The 16,473-nt window shown below is 39.7% G+C and overlaps 1 protein-coding gene across 1 annotated transcript; it reads right to left on the reverse strand.

Annotated features, from left to right (window-relative positions):
• Positions 1-642: 642 nt before the first annotated feature.
• LOC308265215 (flavin-containing monooxygenase 5-like) lies at positions 643-15,472 on the reverse strand (the record flags this gene model as incomplete). The annotated part of the gene is made up of 8 exons (XM_080698805.1): positions 643-1,000; positions 4,878-4,950; positions 7,533-7,885; positions 8,875-9,074; positions 10,314-10,456; positions 11,786-11,948; positions 12,396-12,584; positions 15,338-15,472. 8 exons carry the CDS (start codon positions 15,470-15,472, stop codon positions 643-645), a joined length of 1,614 nt encoding a protein of 537 aa, XP_080554931.1.
• Between the last annotated feature and the right edge of the window lie 1,001 nt (positions 15,473-16,473).

Consider the following 16,473-nt stretch of genomic DNA (forward strand, 5'->3'; position numbering starts at 1 on the left):
GTTAGCTGAAATCCATGGTCCACCTGCGGAGCACATAGAAATCATTATAAAAATAATTTTTCCTCAAAACTTTTATTTGGAAATTATCAAATTTACAAAAGAGCTGAAAGAATAGTACAAGGAGTGTATACATAACATTTACCTATAATTACAAGTCGTTAGTATTTGTTCCTCTCATTTTACCCTCACAAACGCAGGCACACACATACATACAATACACAGTTATTCTAGTATTTTTTGAAAATAAATTATACTTATGTATAGCATGATAATTTATTCCTATTTCATACATCTTCTAAAATATTATTTTACTACCTAGCAATATTCCTGTTATTATGCCAGACAATATTATCATTAATTTATAAGGTCATCTAATACAAAATGTATATTAAATTTTTCCACTAAACTGCCTGTAGCACATATATAAATCCGTATAGAGAATAATTTTAAACCTCACATAAAGCACTTGAAAAATTATTAGCAAAGTGATTCTATTATCATTTCAATATTCATAGATGAGCAGGTCAATCTAATAAATGCCTTCTCCTGTATGATTAGTTGTCTTCATTTTGGTACAATTCAGATTACAATGACTTGTTTGTGGACAGTTTTGAGAACATCTATGTGGCCGTGAGCTCAGTGTCACAGCGTTTGCATGACGACTAACACAAGAACCAAGAGGAAAAGGGTGGCACAGGCGCCTTTGACCCCGAGCGGAGCAGAGGCAGGAGACCCAGAGGGCTTGAGCACGCGCGTCCTCAGGGGCTTGAGGATCCGGGCCCTCTGAGTGAGGATGGCTGCCCGCGCCCCGGCCCACTTCCCTGGCCCCTGCAGGCGGAACTGGTACGGGGTACAGGGCCCATAGAAGATCTCCTTGGCCAGCTTTGTGTCCCAGAGGAGGAGAGAGAGCAGGTTGGGTTTGACGCCCAGCTCAGAGGCGATTTCGTCCATGTAGTCGATGAAGTGCACGGGGGAAGCACCTCTTAGGCTTTTCACAAACCTGTAATTAGAAGGAACACATTAGAAGAGTTGGGTCAGATTTCAGTCATTTTTTTGTTCTTTAAATTTCCGATGGGCTTGGTGCCTATTTTGCATCCTGACTACCTTAAGCTCTACTTATCAGTTCATCTTAGTGTCATAGTTTCTTTAACTTCTTTAGAATACTTCCAGAAGATGGCGACCGAGAAAAGCGGGTCTTAAGAGCCCCGCTAACAACCAATCTCCATTACCACAAAATCAGCGCCTTTCATAGCCAGAAAAAACCATCACCAGAGAAACAAAAAAATCACCAGGCTCCAGAGAGAAAGCGGACTGAGAACAGAGCTCAGAGCCACAGAGGACATAACTGGCCTCACGCCCGAGGACGCGGCAGCAGCGCCATACTGCCGGCGGCAGCGGCAAATTCACCGGACGGCTACACAAGCCAAAGTAAGCTGCTGCGGAACAGCCAGGCGGGATTTCTCGCCGCAGGTAAAATCTAAAGCTCCCCGTGGCTGAGCTCAGCACACACCGCAGGGATTCAGAGTGGAAATCAAAACCAAGAAGAAATATGCCAGCCTCACGGCCGAGGGCGTGGCAGTGGCGCCATATTGCCACCGGCGGCAGCAGCAGATAATTCACCGAATCCAGTACAGCTACATCTGCCTACTCAAGAACAGTGAGTCAAATTGCGGGCCACAGAGGAGAAATCACAGTACTGTATTCCCTGGGACTTGACCCAGTGGGGGAGTGGCGGTGGCAGAGATATCACACCATAGGAGAACATGCAACCTGGCACCCCCCACAGTCCAAAGCAGCCTCTGTCGACTCTCTGGGTCGGAGACTCTGTGATATAACCCAGTAAAGGAGTAGTGGGGTCTGAGATACTACAGACTCAAGATCCAGAGCACCTTAAGTGAAGTCATAGTGACCCAAGGGAAGAACCCAGAGAAGGCACAAACTTCCGAAATCATGGGAAAGAGGAATAATACAGGAGCAATGAATGCCCACAACCCCACAACATCAGAACCTGATAAAACAGAAAATCAGAGATTTCTAGAAGATCAAATCAGGAAAATAACTGTAGAAATAATAGAGGTGCTTCGAAAAGAACTCAGAGAGAGCAAAAAAGAGATAAAGGATGCAATTAATGAAGTAAAGGCTTCAATTCAAAGCACAAACAACCGATTAGACCACATGGAGAACAGAATCTCGTTCTTAGAAGATGATCATTCCAAAAATGAATGCATAGTTTCTAATCTAGGAAAAAATATCCGACAGCAGGAATCTGATATTGAAGAAATATGGGCCCATTTTAAGAGAGCTAACCTAAGAATAATTGGAATAGAGGAGGGAAAAGAAAGTGAAACCAAAGGGATCAACAATCTCTTCAAGGAAGTAATAGCAGAAAATTTTCCAAACATAGAGCAAGAGGTTGATACACAGGTCCAGGAAACTTATAGAATCCCCTTTAGACAGGATCAGAGAAGAGGGTCCCCACGCCACATAATTGTCAAAATGACCAATGTGGAAGCCAAGCAGAGAATCTTAAAGGCAACAAAAACAAAGGGCCAAGTGACATTCAGAGGCAAGCCAATTAGAATCACTCCAGACTTCCCAAACCAAGTCATGAGAGCCAGAAGAGCTTGGAGTAACATATTCCAAACTATGAAAGAAAACAACTTCCAGCCAAAAATTTCCTACCCAGAAAAACTTTCTATCAAATTAGATGGAGAAATAAGAAGCTTCCATGACAAACAGAAACTGAAGGAATTTTTGTCTTCAAAACCAGCACTAGAGAAAATACTCAAAGAGATTAACTACAAAGAAGAAATAGGTAACACACACCAGAACCAGAGAAACAAGATTTTCCACCCAACAGACAACTAAGATTGGTTATCTGTGGAGATTCATTATTTATGTTAGTCTTTTACCTATCTCTAAATGGTATTGTTTGCCTTTATTGTTGTTAATTTTTAGGATTTCTAGTTGGAATATTAATATACCTTCAGATATAGCATTTGGAAATATTTTATCCCATTCTATTAGTAACTGTTAACTCTGTTTACATTGTCTTTGGATATACAATATTTTTTTTTTATTTTTTAGGGAGTTTGTATACTCTTCTGTTGCCTGTGCCATTGAAATCATATCCAAGAAATCACTGCCAATTTCAGTGTTGTGAGGTTTTATGACCCAGATTTTCTCCTAAAAGTTTATAGTCTTAAGATTTATATTTAGGTCTTTTATCTATTTTGAGTTAATATTTGTATATGGGATTAGGTATGGGTCCAACTTTATTCTTTTCCATGTAATTATTATGTTTCAACAATATTTAGTTAAAATATTATTTCTACCACCAAATGTTCGTGGAAACCTTGTCAAAAATAACTTGACAATATAGGGAAGAATTTATCTCTAGGCTTTTATTTAACTCCAATGGTTTATATATCTACCTTTAGAATAGTACTACACTGTTTCAATTATTATAGCTTTATATGGTTTGAAATCAGAAAATATATATCTTCTAGCTTTGTTCTTTTTCAAGATCATTTTGGGTATCTAGAGTCCATATTCCATATTAGGATAGATTTTTTTCTGAAAAATAAATATATAAATATATGATAGTTTCACCTAAAAAAAATAGAAAACAAATATTCTCTGGTAAGAAAGAAAGCAAAAAGAAATATTGAAATGTTATCTTTAAGTCATCAAAATCTTGGTATCAGACAAATGAAACTGTTATGTGAGATTATCATTTTTAATTTTGGATAAATTGCTATAATACTAGATGTCAACCACTAAGCCAAGCATGGAAGGAGGGATGGGGAGAGAATGGGGTGGGGATCGGGTGGGGGCTGACTGGGCGATGTGTGCATGTATGTCTACAAAAGTTTGTATCCCACTATGATGTATGAATACAGTGCACCAATAAAAAAATATCCAAAAATATGACTGCAAGATACAATTTTTATCCAGCTTTACATATGAAGTAAGTAAATCTAAGATAAACAATTTAGTCAAAAACAGTTTGAATTTAAATGTGTTTGAATCCACAGCTCTACCTTTTATTCTAGTGTACTGAATGGTTCATTAAGTCCTTAGTTTGTCTGAAACATTAAGACTCAATTTCATTAATATTTCTATTTATCATTTTTATAAAGTTTTAAATATTCTTATTTTTTAGACTAAAAAATAAAAATATGGTAAAATATGAAAAAAATAGAATACTTCCAGTCTCTCAGCACAGGATGTGATTCCCTCAGTCCTTTGGAGGTCCCAGTGAGCCCAGTGGAGTGACAGGTACATCTAGGTACATCTAGGTACATCTAGAATGGATGGGTGAAGTCTTGAGGTGGGACATGGGCAGCATAAGTGATCTGTGCACATATGGTGGTTCCCCAGCCTGTACTGCTGGCTTACTTAAGAAACTACAGTTAAGGCGATCTGGCCATTGCTTCCAAAGTTCCTCTGAGGATGCTCTGGAATGTGAATTTGTTGCAGAGAGCACAGATGAGATGTTTCAACAAATTGCGCATCTTAACATCCTCATTGGATTTTACCTTTGAAAAGTGTTTTTCTTTTCCTTAGATTCTAAATTTAGCCAAGTTCTCATGCTGCTTTCTGACCTCAGCTCTGATGATGAGTGCGGGAAGGCTTCTGGGTTTCTGGGGTCCTCTCACTGCCTGGACCTGGCATTCTGCTTCTCCTGTAAGTGAGACCCCTGTTCCACAGCCAGGCATCTTCTACACAGATAACCCATGCACCTTGCTCCTCACAGTGTCACTGAGCTAATGTTATCTTAGGAGATCTCATTTAAGTGCAAAGTATATAAAGAGAAAAATCAAATAGAGCCTTCTAAAATGTTTCGTATATGGAGCCAACAGTTAGTTTCTTACTCTGTTGCTATTTTCTGTTTCCTTCTGATGATGGCAGCCATCATGTTACTCTCTGAAGGTAACTGTTTTATTCCTGAGGAAAAGAGATAGAAATTTAAGGATATCAAGAAGGCTGGGGAGACAAACAGTTATAATAAGCAAGATTTTATGGATCTTGTACTCGAAGCCCTGTCCAGAAATCTCAGAGAAGAGAATTTCCTTCCTATCATCCTCAGCTTCTCAGGAGGGAGAGAACTTTATCTTTTTTTTTTTTTTTTTTTTTTTTTTGGTGGTACTGGGGTTTCTGGAAACCCTTCTATCCTTCTATCTCCGGGCTATACTCCCAGACCTATTTTAAATGTTTTTATTTTTGGAAACAGGGTCTCTTAAGCCAGCATGGCTGGCTTCCTGTCTCCGCCTCCCAAGCATGGGGATTACAAGCATGCGCCACCACGCCCGGCTAGAGAGCTTTATCTTGGGAGAAAGAGGCCTTGGAATCATTTCTAAGTTTAAATGGACAATCACAATTGTTGAATACTAAGAATTCCCCTTAACAGAATTTTCGAATTTCCACAGGTCCTTAAAATATACCGTGGCCTGACTCAAACACCTCTCTCTTTTCTGGACATTCTCTGGTATTGAGCTCACATCTTAAATACACTTTTCTCAGTCTTCAGGATTGGAAGAACCTTAGTTCTCATGGTGCAGCCATGAAGCATGCAGTGAGGAGAAGGGTCCAGGACATAATAAATGCGCCCGGTAAGAAGAGTGAGCAACTAAGAAGGAAGGTGGCATCGATTTGAATGTGCCAGGGCACAGAGTCCGTGACAGGTGAAGTTACAGTGGAGAAGACATGATGAGATGAGGGACAGAACAAAAAGTAGGCTCACAGATGTCTTCCCAGTTATCCCCTCTGTTGCTTCCTCAGGGCTGCGTAGGAAGTGCTATAAATAGAAGTGTGATCAACACATGAGTGCTGCCAAGTGTCTTTCAAACATAATTTAGAAAATGTGTGTGCAAGACAGGAAAAGAACAGAATTGCAAAATAGAAAGGCCATCTAGCACATTAAGATATTATTTTACACATACTTGTCTTGAAAAGTATCAGTTATCCTAGGTATCCCCCCATCAGAGATGTTCATACATGTTCAGCAAGAGCAGTGTGTTAGGCTGCCCTTGGCATCATCATTTAGAGTAGTTCTAAGAGTCTGTCAGCACATAATGAATCAGTTTGGGATATGTATGTGTGTGTGTGTGTGTGTGTGTGTATATATATATATATATATATATATATATATATATATATTGAGAGAGAGAGAGAGAGAGAGAGAGAGACAGACAGACAGACAGACAGACAGACAGACATGTATTCAAAACCAGGTATTATGAATTAATATATGGGTTTCTGCATATTAGTGAAAATAACTGACTACAAATTAAAAATGCATTTTGCAATTTTGTCTTGAGAAAAGCTACCAAAAAGAATGGAGTATAAATTTTGTTTAGATAAATAAAAAACAGCAAAACTAACTGTTGCTGTTAGAAATAGGCCCTGCTGCCCCGAGTTGCGTGGGGGCACTGTGGCTGGGAATGGGCTCAAGGGGTGTTCCTGAGTGCGGAATCTATTTTTTTTCTAAATCTTTACGATGGTTGCATGGGTGTGTATGGTCAACTTGTGAAAAGTGATGATACATATGTATACATATTACATATTACACTAACATAAATATTTAGAAAATTTTACCATACAGAAAGGCGATTAGGCATGATGAAGAGCTGTTCCGCTACGCTCATGGGTGGCTGCCTACAGGTCATTGTCTTGTCACTGCTGCACATGTGATTGGTGACATTTGTTGGTGCACATTTCTAGACATGGTCTATGTGGAAGTCAGAAAATATATACTTATTAGGAGGAAGAGGAGGGAGATATAATAGAAGACCAACACACTGAAGTAAAGCTAAGTTGCAGAGATTTAAAACTGAGAATCCAATGAATTATTGCCTGAAATGTCCTCATGGAGAGAATGGCCCAGCGTCTTCAGACAACAGAGGACAGAAGAAGAGCAAAGGTCACTGGATACATATTCAAGTCTCATTGAGAGGAAAGCAGAGCACCTTATGCTTCCTGGTGGGTGATTCTATGTGTCAGGATGTAGAGGATTTGGTGATGGCAGCTGCTGCCTGTGTCCCATTATGACACAGCGTGAAGCACTTGTCCTGAGAAGGTGTTACCCTGACTGCTCGTTGATTAGAGCATGGAGAGTTTGATCAAAGTCATTTGGGACTGTGAGAGAAAGGGAAGCCATTTCTTCTGGTTCTCAGAAATCATAACTCAACTCTGCCAACTTGATCTTGACATCTTTCTAGTACCTATTTTGTTTTGTTCAAATGCACCCATGTGGGTAAAGACTTGGTAAATGAGTCAGAATATGTGCCACATATGGAACCCTTTATAGTTTCAGGTTTTTAAACTTTTACTTCTAGGGTGCTTGCATTTTTAATATAATTCTCTTTAAAGTTAAAAAATCAAACTTTTAGAGGCTCTAAGAGTAAATAATTTTTATGGTGGAATTTTAGGTGTTCCAATATTAGATAAATTGAGCAGAAGATACTGGATGGCCTATTGTCTTAATCCAGACTTAGGAAACCATGTTTCTCACGGAGACCAGTACATACCCTTGAATACACGTACTGCCCACCGGCTCTGGAGTTCTGAGATTGGAATGATGGCCCCCATTGGCTGGAGGATGCCAATGAAAGCTAGCGTTGGCTTCTGCAGGCGAGGAGGGAAGACACATTTAAACATGGAGTTCTGGCTGTCCAGGATGGCGGAGTCATCATCCAAGAAGGGGAAAGAGAAGGTATAGTAGCCTGTGGCAAAGACCACAGCATCAATGTTCTCCTCAGACCCATCCTCAAAGATGGCGGCCGTCTCGGTGAACTCCTTCACATTGGGCTTCACCAGCACTCTTCCAGAAATGATGTGATTTGGCAGATCATCACTGATAATTGTTTTGTAGCTAAAAATTCTGCATGATAAGGAAAGCAATAGGAAGAAGTAAGTATAAATTTTCTTCATAAGGAATTTGTGGTAGATAAATGCTTAGGAAAACCATCATAGCATTTTAATAATTCTAACATTATCTATTGTCACCATTAGAAAGGTGGTATTATTTATTAGCTAAGAACTCCATTTTTCGGAATCCTAAGTCAGACTCAATACTGGTTCTACTTTTTATCTACTGTGAGGTCTTGGATAAATTATGAAACACTTCAGCTTTATTTTTCTAGTTTATAAAACTACAATAATGATTCAACAACCAAATCAGGTATCGAGATATATTAAATATTTTAGACAATACTTTACTAGAAATAGTGTGATTTGAATTCATTTATATGCTCTTAATATCATATAAAACTTGACATTAATTGGTCATTAATATTTTTTAAGGACCAACATAGTGCAACTGTATTTCTTTTTATTTTTCTGGGCTGAGAACCAGACTCAGAGCTTCCGTTATCAAGAGCTCTTCCACTAAACTACATCCCCAGCCCTTTTGATCTTTTGTTTTGGGACAAGGTCTTACTAAATTGCCTAGGCTGGCCTGAAACTTAAAATACTCCTGCTTCAGCCTCCAGAGATGAGATTATAGGTGTGTTCTACCATATGCAGATGAAAGATAGTTTTGAAATTAGAGAGTGTACAGGAAGTAATTGACAGGTGACGGCAGAAAGAAAGTAGAAGGTATAATAGGGAGATGGTCAGAGTCTCAACAAGACAATATTTAAGCCAATATCCCTCACTTCTCACCCCACATACTTTATTCTTATACCTCAGAAGAATGGGCGAGAACTCCCAATAGAAAGGAAATAACTTGGATATTACCACTCAAAATAATTCTATCAAGAGTTACAATGCTTTTCTCTAATTTGCATTCCTTACAGATAGCTTATTAATGCTGCTGACTAGTCCAATAGCTTAAAATATGATTTGCTTTCTTTAAATCCTAGGCCTTACCTGTGTTCAGGTTGTAGCCCATAATTGACATGGTTAAATTTCGCATTTAATTTATTCTCTGCCCATCTGTTGATGAGAAAGGTGGGAGAGAAGTTTTTGACTATCCTATTATAACGGGTGAAGAGTGTGGCGTCCATGGGTGCTCCGTTATCCCAAACTCGGCTCCATATCCAGGCCCCTCTTCTTGTGCTGAGGAAAACCTGCAAGAGAGGAGCGGGGCCCCATCAGCGCCAACTTGGTTTCTTACCTCTTCTCACCCTGACCTCAGGTGCCCAGAGCTTTGCTTTGATTGTCAAGGGAAGGGTCCACGTTCTATCACCTCCAGGTCCCTACGCACAGCTGTAGCTTTGGTCAGCTTGCTGTGTGTCATGGACCTACTCCCACTGGAACATTTCCTTTGTGCTAGGTGTCTGGATTCAGGTCTCAGAATGTAGAAAAAAATGTTAAGAGAAATAAATTGTTATGTAGGGAGTTTGGAGTTAGGACCCATTTTCCTCTAAGCTCTATCATTCTATAGTTCAGAATGATGGAGAAATGTCAGGATACAAATTCTGAGATAACAAAAATGAAATGGGGAAATTCACATTGGGAATTTTCTCACGTTTAAAGTCAAACATATTATGTGAAAACTATACATGAAAAGCAGAGTATACATTTTGAGAATTCTTTTTACTCTCTGTTCTTAATAATTTGAGACTTTGAACAATATTGTAGCTTTCTAATAAAAATGTAATAACTACTTGCAAGGTCATTAATCCCAAATACCACAACTCAAGGTAGTTCAGGAAGCCTGACATGGTTAGGTGGCTTTCAAAATTGTTGATCATATATCAACCAGACAAAAAACTCAAGTACTGAAAACCTCATGGCTTCTTGCTAGAAGTCCTCAATCAAAATAAAACACTAATTGTAAAGTGTGGAAAGTGATTGCCAATGCCCTTCCGAGTCCCCAGCATCCTCTACGGACATAAGGCAGCTTCCCCTTCCTGCTGTTCACTCTGGAGAGTCAGGGAGAGCCACAGACTTTGCTCTGTTCCAACTTATTCACAGAGAAGCGGTACATTTTTACTAATGCTTGTTTATATTGTTCTCTTATTTGAACTTGCAGTGTGAACATGCTGGTGTTTTCTGTATAATTGATTTCAGTTTGAAATCTCCCATCTCCTTAGTGTGTCTTCATCTAGGTAATTTTAAGTGACCCAGCTCTAACTTGACTGCTTCCTTTTATGACCCCACTGCATGATGACGTGGGAGGATACTACGATTTTGGTTTTCTCAGTTCTTTCTCATTAAATAAATCTCATTACCTTGTAGAGCTAGTAGTCAAAATTGGAATACCACCGCTAAAGCAATAGCAAAGGACACCCATGGCTCACACTCTGCAGGTGTCAAGTTTACACATAAAAGGACCAAAATCAGAATCAGTTAAAATGCCAAACCTGTTTAGCAACTCGGCTGATCTCACCGGCCACGTCTGCTCCAGAATTCCCGATGCCAATCACAACCACTCTCTTCCCCATAAAATTCTCTGGGCTCCTGTACTCTGAACAGTGGGTGTATCTGCCTCTGAACTTCTCAATCCCTACAATAAAAGGGCCAAACCCCCAATTCACAAACAGAAATGGAGACGCTACTGGGAAGAATTTATTTCTAAATTTGAAGAATGCATGACTTAAATCCATTTCGTTGTTGTTAGCCCGTCACTGCCAATATTACAGAATAAGATTATGCAAAGAACAGAACATTCGATGGCAGTGACAGTATCGCTAAGACCAAACAAAGCAACCAACGTTTCTTTTTAGAAATCTAATTTTACATTTGTTTAACATGGTGACTTAACCTAAGACTTTCTTACTCTCTACTTATGTAAGATGAGCTCCTCTTTACTCTTTGTGACTCTGCGGGAATTCAGAAATATGTAAAGATCCTTAGCAATGTACAGCAGTGCTGTCAACGTAATTGAATGGAAACCAGACACGCAACTTCACAGTTTAAAATAGCCACTTTAATAAGATGTAAAAACTCACATTATTTTAATGATACATTTTATTTAAGATATATATTATCTATTTTCAATATGTGTTCACCAGCTGGTATATATTTTACACTGAAAATCAATTTTGCTTTGTGTTAATCAAATTTCAGATGCTCAGTACTGATGATTTGGCTAGTGGCTACTCAACAATACCAGCCATGAGAATTAGAGGTTTTACAGACTTTTGAAAGAAAATTTTATTACATTTTAAAAACAGTATTTATATTGACCCAAAGCCTAAAACTATCTTTGGCACACAATATCACTGGAGTGTCGTCCTGTGACCTCTGAGACCTCCTGGATGTCCTCCTCCTTTCTGAGTTCTGCCATTCTCTAGTCAAAGCCTCCATCATCGTCTCTATAATGGAACATTAAAAAATCCCCAAATCCCCCTTACTGACATCTCTGCTTTGGTTCTTTTCTCTATCAAGGAATGTTCCATGTCACCACAAGACTAGTCTTGATAAAATACAAATATAATTGATTACCTGCTACACACACACACACACACACACACACACACACACACACCTATTTGGCCTTCCCACCCCCGTCCCTGCCCACTCACCTGGCCCAGCCTGATCAAGCTCGCGTCCTTCCCCGAACGCCCCGCAGCTGAGTCACACGGCTGTGCTGAACACACCCCGATGGTTCTCCCTGAAGTCCATTCCCCAGCCTCATTTACCTGGGAAGCCCTTGGTTCCCAGTTCCAGTGTTATTTCTATCATTAGATCTTTCCTGACTGTTCCAGAATGCTACCAATGCTCTTCGTATCCCACTGTACCCTGTAAACATTCTATACAAAGCCCACAATCAGCATAGACATTGGAATTCTTAGAACCCAGAGATGTGCCTTCACGCTCTTCAGTTAAATACCTGCAAAGTCCTGCAAGGGCAGATGCTTCTCAGTGTAATGGCCACTGCAGACCATGACTCCATCAAAGATGTAGGTGCTCTGCTTCCCTTCAGCCTCCACCACGACATCCCACTGGCCAGAGGAGGCAAAATCGGGGCGCCTCCTCACACTGCACACCTTTGACTGGGAAACAAGGGACGGAGTCAGCCTCAGCTAGCGCAGGGCTCTCGGTCTTGTTTTCTCCTCTAGGATGCTATGGTGACTTCTGCATTCATAGCTCCTGGTTCTTTAGTGTTTTATGAATAATAACTTCCTAAAAGCATTGCTTCCTAAGGATCAGGGTACTTTGGAGAACATAGTACATTGAATTTTCTCCTAAAATCCATCTTCTACATTTAACAAAACTAAGTGAGAACTAGATTTTAGGCACAAATCATGAGACAATGCCTTTCCTCTTAGGGAAAAAAATAAAACAGAAACAAATACTTGGTTAATGTGAAGAATGAGGAGACATGACATTTCTTTGAGGACTCTGGTGGAAATGCACGTTGGGACTGTGCCCTGCCCCCACTGACTTGTGAACACCTTGCCTTTTCCTGTGTGAGGTGAGGAGCAGGCTCTCCTCCTTACCAGGAACTGGATGTGCTTCCTGAGACCAAAGTGCCTGGCGTACATCCTGAGGTATTCCATTATCTTGGAGTTGTGCATGTAGTTGGGGTAGTGGTCGGGGATGGGGTAGTCGCTGAAGGCCGTCATCTCCTTGGAGGTGTTGCAGGTCAAGGACTTGTAGATCCCTGGACTCCCATGTTTAGCTGTCTCCTGCAGGAAACATACAGACCATGGGGTCCAGGACTCAGGTGCACAATGAAGAGTGTGTTGGGATGATTTGACCTGTGGTGGTACCGGTTTAGTTTTCCTTGAAAAATCATGTTTGGTTGTCAGTTTTCTGTACTATTACTCAGGAAGATGGTGGCACAAGACTCAGTTCCTTATGAAGGGAATTTTGTTTTCAGTCCCAGTTTTAGGGACAGGCACATTGTGATTACCAGTAATTATATCACAACAGGAAAAAGATTATACATACTAAAACACAGCACAGTAAAATAAACACAAATGAACAAAATTAAACTATGAAAGTGGAAAGTCAACCTCATAACTAAAAGAACCTGGCCTAAGAGAAGGCACTGTGAGAAAGCATTGCCTGATTTGGCACAAAAATGTCTTGTAAATATGGATTATATTAAAATCTTAAGGAATGAAGATCTTAGAGGATGGAAGGATCTTCCATGTTCATGGATTGGCAGAATAAATATCATTAAAATGGCCATCCTTCCAAAAGTGATCTACAGATTTAATGCAATGCCCATTAAACTACCAAGATAATTCCTCACAGACATAGAAAAATCAGTCCTTAAATTTATCTGGAATAACAGAAAGCCCAGAATAGCCAAGCTTGTTCTCAGCAACAAAAACCATGCAGGAGGAATCACAATACCTGACTTTAAACTACACTACAAAGCCATTGTAATAAAAACAGCATGGTACTGGCACAAAAACAGATACATAGACCAATGGAGTAGAATAGAAGACCCAGAAACAAGTCCACACACTTGCAGCCAATTGATTTTTGACAAAGGGGCCAAAAACATACACTGGAGAAAAGATAGCCTATTAAACAAATGGTTTTGGCAAAATTGGTTAGCCATCTGCAGAAAATTGGAAATTAATCCCACTTTCTCACCCTGTACAAAAGTCAATTCAAGATGGATCAAAGACTTGGAAATCAAACCAGAGACCTTGAAGCTCCTTGAAGAGGGCATAGGTCCAACACTGCAACACATAGGCACAGATAAACACTTTCTCAACAAGACCCTAAAGGCACAACAAATTAAAAGGCGAATCAATACATGGGATTGCATGAAACTGAAGAGCTTCTGTTCAGCAAAGGAAACTATCAAGAACCTCAATCGAGAGCCAACAGAATGGGAGAAGTTTTTTTGCCACCTACCCCACTGATAGAGGACTAATATCTAGAATATACAGAGAACTCAAGAAACTCAACATTAAGAAAACAAAGCATCCAATAACAAAATGGGCAAGTGAACTAAATGGACACTTCACAAAAGAAGAAATTCAAATGGCCAATAAATGCATGAAAAAAATGCTCAACATCACTGGCAATCAGAGAGATGCAAATCAAAACTATCCTGAGATTTCATCTAACTCCAACTAGAATGGCAATCATTCAAAACACAAACAACAATAGATGCTGGCGAGGATGTGGAGAAGTGGGAACTCTAAGACACTGTTGGTGCGATTGCAAATTAGTGCAAGCACTTTGGAAAACAGTATGGAGAATCCTCAGAAGAATGTGAACAAATCTACCATTTGATCCAGCAATACCACTTCTGGGTATCTACCCAAAAGACAGGAAGACAAACTACCAAACTAATGCATGTGTATCTATGTTCATAGCTGCACAATTCACCATAGCCAAACTATGGAACCAGGCAAGATGTCCATCAACAGATAAATGGTACAAAACTGTGGGATATGTACACAATGGAATTTTACTCAGCCATCAAAAAAAAAAAAAAAGCTCAATTACATCATTTTCAGGGAAATGGATGGAACTGGAGGACATTAAGTGAGATTAGTCAGTCACAAAAAATAAGAAATAAGATGCTTTCCCTAATATGTGAGAGGGAGAAATGGGTTGTAGGAGAAACTCTAGTTATAAAAGGAAATCCTATAGAGGAGCAAACAAGGCAACCTAAAGGAGGAGAAAGGAGAGGGGAAGAGGAAAATCTCTAAAACACACAATGTACTTAAATATATCGAAGTCAACCACTAAGCCAAGCAAGGGAGGGGATGGAATGGGGTGGGAATTGGGTAGGGGCTAAATCAGTGATGTGTACATGTATGTACACACAAGTTTTTTACTCCAATGTGATGTATGATTATAATGCACTAGTAATTTTTTTTAAATCTTAAGGAATGATAGCTAATAAAATGTAGATCAGCATGGTGAGTACCTAAGAGCAATGGTGACTGCATGTGATAGAAGATACTTAGCTCCTGGTCCATCTGGGAAGCCGTCCACAGTGCACACTCATCCATTTAGGTTATATGTGACTCCATTCACAACTACTTACACCTTTCTTGGTGGGGAATGTTTTTCAGCAGCTAATGCCCAAAGCAGAACACAGTAGATGATTCTGTGCCACGGGGCGAGAGGCCAGGACCAAGACTCGGGAGATCCTGCTTCCTCTTTTACCAAGGTGGCTAGAAGTGGAATAACTCTAGAGAATTCAAATTTATGAGTTTCAGCTACCTCATCTGGAGAATTGCATACTGATTCCCCAAGTATTTCATGTGGGGTTTTCAGGAAAATGATTAGGATTGCACAAGTGTTTGAAGAAGTTCCATGTTTATCTGAAGTTGCTACTTCTTTGAAAAGAACAGTGGGGGATAAATATCTTATATGTCATCAGAGTTCTATTTCCTAGTGGAAAGAACAAAACTCTCCTAGACTGATCACATCACGCGCTCTGGGATGCCTGTGAAATTACCTGGTATCTCCACAGCCCTCCAATGTCACTGCTTTTCTCAAAACACGTGGGCTCCAGTCCCTCCTCCAAGCAGCTCTTAATGGCCCCCAATCCGCTGACCCCGGCACCAATCACGGCCACTGTTTTTACAGTCATGGTTTCTTGAATAAAGAAGAAGCAAAGTCCAGGTTCATGACCACGTCAGTGCCCCCCTTCTTTTTAGCATTCCGCCATTTTTGGATGGAACTTTATGTCCTTTTATTATAGCTCAGATTAACCAAACTTGCTCTGTGTGTGTGTGTGTGTGTGTGTGTGTGTGTGTGTGTGTGTGTAGCCAGCCGTCTGCATCAGAAGATTGAGTATTCACATAGTCAATCAACTACAGATTGAAAATATTAAAAGAAATTATGTTTTTACTGAATATGTAGAGACTTTTTCTTATCAATATTCCCTAAACAGTACAATATAAAAACTCCTTATCATGTAGCATTTACTATGTGTTATAAGTAATCCAGATCTGACTTTAAGTATATTGAAGAATGTGAGTAGGTATATGTAGATGGTACACTACATATACAGGGACCTTGAACATTAACTGATTAGTGTCTGCAGAGGACTCTGGGAACACATCCCCACAGATTCCAAGAGATGACTACATATATTTCAACCAGAGATCTGATTCTCATTAGAATCATAAAAGTGGTGGTGGCACACACCTGTAATCCAGTACTTAGGAGTCTGAGACAGGAGGATCATAGGTTTGTGGCCAGCCTTACCAACTTAGTGAAGCCCTCTGAAACTTAGTAAGACCCTGTTTCAAAATAAAAAATAAAACAGGGTTGGGGATATAACTCAGAGGTAGAATGTCCCTGGGTTCAATCCCTAGGAACACACACACACACACACACACACACACACACACACACACCATAAAAGAGTTGCCTTATTTAATCAAAACAAAATTTGCATGAATTTCCATGTGATTCAACAATCTATTGCTGTAAAAATATTCCAGGTTTTTCATACTCTATTAAAATCTGATTTAAAAATAGTAGCTCCATAATGAAAGTGACTCTAATGTTATCTGCCTACAGATAGTTAAAGAAGCATTCAAGGTTGTCACAAACATCACCAAGAATGTTGTATTTGGTTTAAAT

This window comes from Muscardinus avellanarius, assembly GCF_963383645.1.
Source record: "Muscardinus avellanarius genome assembly, chromosome: 7".
NCBI classification, from domain to species: Eukaryota; Metazoa; Chordata; class Mammalia; order Rodentia; family Gliridae; genus Muscardinus; species Muscardinus avellanarius.